The sequence below is a fragment of the Malurus melanocephalus genome, unplaced genomic scaffold (assembly GCF_030028575.1).
Source record: "Malurus melanocephalus ecotype Western Australia unplaced genomic scaffold, MMel_1.1 scaffold_73, whole genome shotgun sequence".
Classification (NCBI taxonomy): Eukaryota; Metazoa; Chordata; class Aves; order Passeriformes; family Maluridae; genus Malurus; species Malurus melanocephalus.
The window spans coordinates 2,194,295-2,203,050 of NW_026623305.1; the positions used below are offsets into that span (position 1 = coordinate 2,194,295).

General features: G+C 40.4%; 1 protein-coding gene across 2 annotated transcripts; it reads left to right on the plus strand.

Moving 5' to 3' along the window:
- Positions 1-3,140: 3,140 nt before the first annotated feature.
- On the plus strand, positions 3,141-8,750 carry RNF7 (ring finger protein 7). Of its 2 annotated transcripts, none has more exons than XM_057366934.1 (3): positions 3,141-3,354; positions 6,477-6,524; positions 7,958-8,750. In XM_057366934.1, the coding sequence occupies exons 1-3, from the start codon at positions 3,177-3,179 to the stop codon at positions 8,074-8,076; spliced, it is 345 nt and encodes a 114-aa protein (XP_057222917.1). In that variant the 5' UTR covers positions 3,141-3,176; the 3' UTR covers positions 8,077-8,750. The 2 variants fall into 2 exon arrangements, with proteins under 2 accessions (XP_057222917.1, XP_057222918.1); XM_057366935.1 differs by having other exon boundaries at positions 3,141-3,347; positions 7,958-8,014.
- Positions 8,751-8,756: the final 6 nt, after the last annotated feature.

The following is an 8,756-nucleotide window of genomic DNA, read 5'->3' on the forward strand; positions in this document are numbered from 1 at the left end:
AGTAATAGCTGAGTTTTACTCAGAGTAAATCAATTAGCAAATGAAAACACAGTATACAATTTCATACAACAGTCAGGGGTCTTTGTGTCTTTGGCTTTTAATCTCTGCTGCAGAAGGAGGGATGGATGAGCCAGGCTGTTGTATGAAGAATGGAGAAGATCCCAGGGTTTAGACTTGATTAAAGCAGCTCAGCAAAGTCAGGATCTCTTTAGTCTCTTGTGCCACAGGGTTTTTCCATTAAAGCAGAGAGGTTCCTGTGCAGAATCCTTAAGAATTTTTTTTAAACAATTTCTGTAAGGATTTCCTTTCTATATGTTACGTGTCATGAATGTTCATTTGTTTCACTTTCAGAGTAAAGCACAAAGCATTTAAAAATCTGAATTACTGGTACTTCTCTGTGTGCTCATTTCTGGATTTTTGTGAAGTTCATGCCAGATCACATATAGGAATGGATTCTGGAGAGGTGGGGATGTACTTTAACTCCTTTTGCTACTCTGTGCAGTAGTGTATTTCTGGGATTTCTTCCCTCCAGACTCCCTTCCAGTGACATCTTCCCAGTGTAAAAGCATACAGTTTATTCCACAAATACATTGTTTCCCTAATTCCTGTTGTGATTTCCTTTAAATTTCTGCCTGCCCACTACATGCTTMTATTTCACAGAAACTGTTCATATCAACATTGGAGCCCGTTTCCCATTTTGGCAGCTGCATCTGGCAGCTTCAGTAAACCTTTAAAGATTTMCTAGAGGTGTGTTTGTCACAGGTGATGGTGTGCTGATACAGAATTGTTCCTGTGCTCTCTTCCTCTCTTGTATCCCCACTGCCCTCACCGAGCCTCTGCTCTAATCTGGCCCTTAATTGTCCTRTTGGGAAAGAGGCACAGAGAGACATAGATCACCTAGAGTTTAAGAAATAGTTTTGGCAGAGAACTATGCTTAAATTATTTTCTTTGGCAGATAAATGGACACAGTCCTGGAGTGTTTTGATATATGTTAATCTATTGACAGAACAAACAGTAAGTGGAATAATACAGTCCAGCACATACATCAGTTGGCCAAGATAAATACATACTTACATAACTGTTCTTTGCATTATCATAAAACTGACATTTTAGTAAGAGCTTTGTTTTTAATAAAAATAATTTTCAATTCTATGTTTTGGAGTAAACAAACTGGAAAAAGAAAAACAACAAAAATCTCAAAAAGTTGTAAGAGGAAAGAAGAAAGCCTAACTTCGTTGGGTTTTTTCCCTATTTCCAGACTTCTCCATTGTCAAAGGATTAATGAAAATCTATGAAAGGTGTTATATATCCTTTCAGACTACTGTTTCTGCAATATTCAGATATAGAAAGGTGTATCAAAAATGAAAATGTTCTTACAAGGCAAGGATGCATCTGTATATTAATTTGTAATGGGAGTAAGCGTGATCCCCTAGGGYAGTAATCTAAGCTGGGTGGCAAATGCTTGGAGCTTTGAAGGAATATTTTTTACATGGAGACAATCAGAACTGATGAATTACACTGYGTCCTTACTATAAAATTATTACAGAAAATTGATTATAGATTGTGTAATATAAAGTAGTATTTCAAATTTGGATACTTACTATTATGAATATCTCCATTCACAGCTGACAAGTTGGTTTTTCCCCATTCTGTAGTACACAATTGGCTTTAATTCTAGCTGAACAATCACTTGAGGGCTGAAAGGAACTTGCTTCGAGTTCTCATATTTAGATATTCAGTTTGGAACATTTTCAGTGAAAGAGATGAACAGATGCCCAATCTGATTGTTTTTTTTTAAATTTATAGTTAAAAATAGTGACAAAGTACATGGGGAAAACTCCCTGAAAGAGCTGTCTTGTTTTGTGTCTCTCCCACGTGTGACCTSCTTAATGTCATGTGTGGCTGCAGGGGACAGATGAATTCTAGACTACCAGAACTGTTTCTCAAAAATGGCTTGAAATTTTTCTTATACACTCTGTAGGTGATAAAATAGCAAGAAAATAATGATTCGTTGGGAGCTATAATTTTATTTCTGTATAGCAGCATGGACAGAGTCAAAGGTGCCTGTATCATATTTGCTCTRCTTTCACTATAATGGGGTTTATATTTGAATTTGCATTGTGTACAGCACGTGTGTGACAGTTTGACAGCACCCAAACATAATCTCTGTCATAGTTAACTCTTAGAACTGAAGACAAGAATTGCATTGGTTAGAGATACAAGGCAAAGGGTCTAAATTAAAAAAAAAGAAAAACCCACACTAAAATTTCAGATTTTAAAAAACAAGATTTTAAAGAAAAAATCTACTTGGAGGCAGTTGACATTTTACAAAGCAGAAATTAAATGTACTTATATCTCAGGTTTTTTTTTTACTTTAGGAACAGACACATTCAAATTTTAAATATCCATGCATAAGGCATAAAAATTAAATGCATTATCAAAGGAGAAGTGTCCGCATTTTCTTCTCAAATTTTTACAAAAAGCAGTTTTAAAAAATTCTCAATTACACCTGGTGCCAGTTAYTCAAATTTCTGCAGAGCCATGATGGTTTAAAAAAATGAACAGAAAAGAGTGATGAGTTATAAGAGCAGAGTTGACAAATGGAAACGATCCGTGAACCAGCCAAGGTAAGACCTTATTCACATGTTGTTTAATAGTATTCAAGGAAATTATAGATGCTTCTGAATTGATAGTTGAGTCATAAAGAAACATAAAATGTTTGAGATCGGTGTAATTTTTATTTTTTAATATATTACCGAAGGCCTGGTTTTTCTGGCCAAGGTGCACACCCCTGCTGAAGTGTGTGGCTTACTCTGTCAGCAGTCTTAGGAATCGTGTTGAGAGTTGGAAGATTTGGTTGTCTCTGCGTATTTAAGGCATTCCAGCCCATTGGTGAAGTTGTGATTCGCTTGCACTACAACTGCTCATATTATGTATGTATGTATGTATGTATGAGAACATCCTTCGTGAGCAGTGTCAGCTTGGCACCTGCTTGCTGTCCTGCTAAAACATAAAAAGTGCTTTAAACCTCTGTGAATGTGTTCAGTGTCGCAGCAAGGCCTCCTTTGCCGGGGGCTGCGCCCGGCCCGCTCCCCGCGCCGCGGGCGGAGCCCCCCGCTGTCACCAGAGGGTGGCGCTGCCGCCCTGCGCGCCCGCCGCGTCCCCGCCCCTCCGCCATGGCCGATGTGGAGGACGGGGACGAGCCCGGCGCCCCCCACTCGCTGCCGGGCTCCGCGGGCTCCAGGGCTGGCGCCCCCGACAAGATGTTCTCGYTGAAGAAGTGGAACGCGGTGGCCATGTGGAGCTGGGACGTGGAGTGCGACACTTGCGCCATTTGCCGGGTGCAGGTCATGGGTAAGCGCCGGCCGGGCCGCCATGGCCGCGGGGAGGGGGGCCTTGGGCCGGGCCTGGGGCCGTGCCCGTGCCCGCAGCCCTGGGCACGGCGGGCGCCGGGCAGAGACGCGGTTTCCGGCAGAAGTGGGGGCTGATCCCTCCCGCCTCCGCTTCCTCCTCCGCGCCTTTCCCGGAGGAGGAGGAGGCGAAGGAGGAGGGCCCCGCGGGGGCCGGGCCGGCTCTCTTGAGGGGCCACACGCAGCCCCGGAGGCCGCGCGGCGCTGTGGGGACAGCGAGTGCCCCCTGCCCGGCCGGGCCGCGCTCCCTGTGCCGCCCCCACCGCACGCAGGGCCCGGGCCCCGCTGGGCTGCTCGGGGACCGTCCCCGTCCCGTGCAGTGCCGTCCTCGTCCTGGGGACTGGTGCTTGTCTGCGGACAAACCCCACAAGCGCTGACTTAGAGCCGAGCTGAACTGAGTGCTGCGTGTGTGGGACTGCTGATTGTGGGGTGGTTTTGTTGAGGGATTTTTGTTCGGGGTTTTGTTTTAAGAAGCAATTACGGATGTACATATAAATTCATTTTTCAAATCTGGTAATCCAGACACCATAAACCTTCTGATTACTCGTGCAGTTTAATACACGTGAATATACTGAGAAATCCATTGAGTGAGGAGTTGATTTACCTGATTTTGAAATGTAGAGACTGTTTGAAAGCACCTTAATCGTTGACAGATATTATTGTTTTCTGACATATTTTGAAAATACTGTATTTATCTTGATTCTCAAAAACTGTTTAAATTGTTTTCCTGCCGTGTCTGCATATCCAGTTTTTAATTAGGCTGAGTCATCCTAGATATAACTGTTCTCTCAGTTGGGCTTGGAACAATTTGGCAGGACAAATGAGCCAAGGTTGCCTCCAGAGCACCTTGCTTTTGTAAATCCAGGAACCATGATACTGAAAATGAAGTCAGTATTTGGTTTRACAGAAATGAGACAAAATATGCACTGCTGTCATTTCTCATACATGTTTTTACTGAGAACCTTTTGTGGAACTAGAAGTGTACTAGAGGAAAAAAGATGCAACACAGACTGAAGTGGCAGGAGATTGATCTTATACATAATCATGTTTTGAAGATTATTTGCTTTTTTGTAGTAGAGTGACCACTCTGAAAATATTSAATTGGCTTCATTTACCATGCAAGGCATAATATTTTTCGTGTATTTATCCCCACTGTAGCTAGCCTGTTACAGGACGCTATAAAAATCTTAAATTAACAAAATCTTACCCAGAGCTATTATGAAAGTTAAACAAAAAAAGTCATATGTTTTCATAACTACACCAAGGSAGTACTTTTAATCTGAAACTATCAGAAAAATCTGGTAACCATTTTTTGAGAACAAACCACATTGTTAGAATGTGAAACTTGATCATTACTGACTTCAGTTTAGCAATTTCACGTTGACCCTGCCAGAGCGGGTCTGGCTCCTGTAGAGCCACTGCGTCTGCAGTAACCTTAGGTGGGAGGCAGTGCCAGACTTAGACTGGCATTTGTTGAAAGTCAGTTTGTTTGACTATTGCAAGGGAAGGAGGTGTTAGCTGGTTCTGYTTTCTACTGGTTTAACTCCTTGAACCAGTGTGGTCTCAGATGCACACCGGAAAGGTGCAAAAATGCAGATGTTAACTGGGAAGGTTAGGATTTCAGCTCTACTGACTTAGCTGTCCTTGGCCTTTTAGACCGACCCCTTGGGGTTGTGATGTAGGAGTGGGCATAGCTTGCTTTGGTATGGTGGCAGTGATTTCTGTCCTTAGCTGTCTGTCCTGCTTCTCTGTCTGAAACGGTGACTCTAGGGCTTGGTAGCACAGTTGATTTATTGTGACTCCTGCCCTGACCCCAGACCAGTGGGCTTCCACAGACCATGATACAAGCTGAAGCACTTTGGCTGAATCTTCTCATCGCCTTGGCCCATAACTGCTGTTGAAATGTGAATTATGGGAGCAGACAACAGGAAACTTGCTTTTATCTCAATGAGGAAAGGGCAGCTGTTTTAGAATTCTCTCCTCTTTGTTCTCTATAACCTGAGAAAAGGAGGAATGGCTGGGCAGATCAGTCTAAAATGCAACTAGTGGCCCTATCCAACTAGTGGCCCTATCCGGCAGAGACAGTAAAGTACTCAAATCTAAATTCCTGCAGCACATTATGTTTTTGTCTTGTGGGGGAATATGTTCCAAATAGTGACATGCAGGCCAGATGCAACCTGCGGGACAGTTGTTTAAACTATATCCTCTTCTTTGGAGGAGAGGAAGATGTGCTTGCTCACACAATCGTTGAACACTGTCTRTTGTGCATGATTTGTGCACATGTGTCTGTAGCAGCCCATGTTGAGGCAAAGGAGAAGCAAAGGCATTTTTCCACTGTATTGTGTGGCACAGTGGGAAGCTTGGAAGTTGCTACTCTGGTATCTTATTGAGTCCTGGACCTGCCATCCAATCCTAAAGCCACGGACTGGAAAGCATAAAGATGATAAATAATTTTAATTAGTTATTGTTCCGTATTTACTAATGTATATTGTCAAATGCACCACTATATTTGTATGTGTATGTGACTCCTGTGAAAATTAGATGCAGGTACTTGCTAAGGGAAGCTACTGTAAAAAGTAATAGGTGGTGGGAGTTGTGGTGAGAGATGCATAGCCTAAAAAAATCAAAATTGTGAATGACTTCCTTAAAAGGAGATGCTGACATGTGAAAAACAAAGTCCTGTAATTAGGGTTTGGCTTTGTGCTTGCTCTGGTCTTAATATGCCTGAGTGCCTTGGCACAAATCTGCGGGCTTTTGTATCTACAAAATGGAGAAGGCTTTTTTTTCAGCAAAAGTTATGAAAATACCAAAGCAATGGAAAATAAACAAAACATGCYGGAGAGTTCATGGTCCTTCTGATCTCTTTCAGATTTATATCTCATTGWAATTTGCGTAATTTTAGAATTTAAGTGGGCTATTTAATGTTAAAAGGGCTGAACTAGACATCAAAACTTGAGATTTTCACCTCTGTAAATTTGTTTTAGAGTTTATATTTTCCTCTGACAAACCTATTCTTAAGATGGAATCCTGAGAATCAAATTGAGTCTTGTTCTTGTTTACTTTTAGATGCCTGTCTTAGATGTCAAGCTGAAAACAAACAAGAAGATTGTGTTGGTATGTAGTGACTTCATTCGCTTGTTTTTCAATTGAAGCTTCTCTCAGTATGGTGCATTTWAAAGTTTGAAGGGAATACTGATTTTATTAATGTTCAGAAGTAAACTGGTATTTCGTTCTACACTGTATCATCTTTTTACATTAGTAATACTTTATGCTTTATTTTTGAGTACTGATAAAATTAGTTTTCACATCAGTTGTACTGTAAAACAAAATAGCTTCCAGTTTTCTGTCAACACAAACACAGCTAAGAGGTTTAAGTTTCTTTCACTGTGAGCATATTTGAGGAGATCATAATGTATGTTTTTGAAGTGGGTAGGAAAAAGCTACTTTTTTCTTCTGAGGTGCATGCCAGAAAACACAACGATAGTACAAATAAAACTCATCTGTTCTCAAATAAATGTATCTGAGTTAGAAAGTGGTATTCCCCCACTCATAATTCAGAGATAATGGAGGCATTGGCTTTTTTGTTCACTTTCCATTTTGAAAAGTGGAATCACTCCAGTTTAGACGTAATCATACTTTCAGTATCAATGTATGCAAAAAGAAAGTCTGACTGTTTAAACTGGAAATAGGGAAAACAATCTCAAAGAGTTTGCTTAAAACCTTTTAAGCTAGTGGTAAACCTTTCCATGCTCTTGTGCTTTGTATTTTGTAGTATATTATCTCAAACTTAATTCACTAGGAATTTTTGATTATTGTTTTAATGGGAATAGGGTTTTCCTGTTCTCAGTATCTTAATTGGCGTGCTAAGTGTCCTGTTTAAGCGAGAGAGGAAAAAGTATAATTTACAGCACTCCTTTGATTGGTATGCTTGTATTCCTGTGAAAATATGAGCTAATAAGGAAAAAAAGCAAAGTAACTACATTTTAAAACATTTAGGAGCAAATGGATAACAGATTAATACTTCTTGTAGTGTTGAAAAACTGTAGCCTGTGAATAACTTCAGGTCTAAAGTCCCATTTTAAGACTGTGTTACATGTGTCTCCTTGATGCCACACCTTTCAGTTCACACGCTGCGTTTCATATGAGAATATGGGCATATGCTCTCGTGTGATAGTGAGTCAGTAGTGCATTGRCTTTATTTTGGTACTGGAGGAGACAAAGGGAAGAATTTAAATAGTTGCACTTATTTCCTGGGCAGAACTACCAATTGTGTTTATGCAGTCACAAAACACTGTCGCTTCATACAAGAAGGTGAGAATATATGCATTTCTTCTTTTAATAATTGGAAATAAATAAAAGGCTTGATGATGTAACTATCATCAGGATGATAATAATAATCCAATCTCAGTGGATGAATGAATGATGACCTGTTTTGTCTCAAAAGTTTCCAGTGGTTATAAATGTTTGATRGTGATAGTTTGAGCCTTGCTGTAGGTATTGATTAAACAGCTGAGTGTGACTGGAATATGTTCTTTCTTCTCTTTCAGTGGTTTGGGGAGAATGCAATCATTCCTTCCACAATTGCTGCATGTCCTTGTGGGTGAARCAGAATAATCGCTGTCCCCTCTGCCAGCAGGACTGGGTAGTCCAGAGAATAGGCAAATAAAATCTGGAAGGGTTTCTTTCTGTTGAACTTGTTGGAATGGTGTGTGTGTTATGCCATATGCTCATGCAGAACGGAACGTGTCAATCAGGACATGATTYGCTTGGTTTATCTGCCACAAGACCAGGGTGGGTTTGGTGCAGGCTCCTTGCTGTACTAGATGCAGTCCATGGCTAGGCTCACTGCAGGGCTTCCACCATTGAAACAAGAGATGCTACATCAACAAATGTATCTGCTATGATTAACGTGTTACCTGTATCAGAGCATAGAAACCTGGTGGTGCAAATTATACTCTAAACACAGAGCATTTAATCTTTTTGTATTGATAAATGAATTAAATTGGAAGGGTGACCTTATCTGGTCTGATACACTGGATAGTTTACTGTCAGGATAAAKAAAATGTTTTCTAAGTAATATTGTATGCAAAAACACGGTGTGTTTTTTTAGAAACTATTTCGGGTTTTTAGTTTAAAATGAACAGTGTGTAAAACATTTGCTATGTGCTTTTCCATCACCCTGTATTAAACATTTCTAATGTTGGTTTTCTTTGACTTGGTTTTGTTGTCTCTCTAAGTCTGTTGCTCTGTTATATTCTGTACATGATTTTTACAACCATAAAATTTAAATGTAATCACATTAATAACTTTTTAATTTGTATTTCTGTTAGTGATCAGGGAGCCATG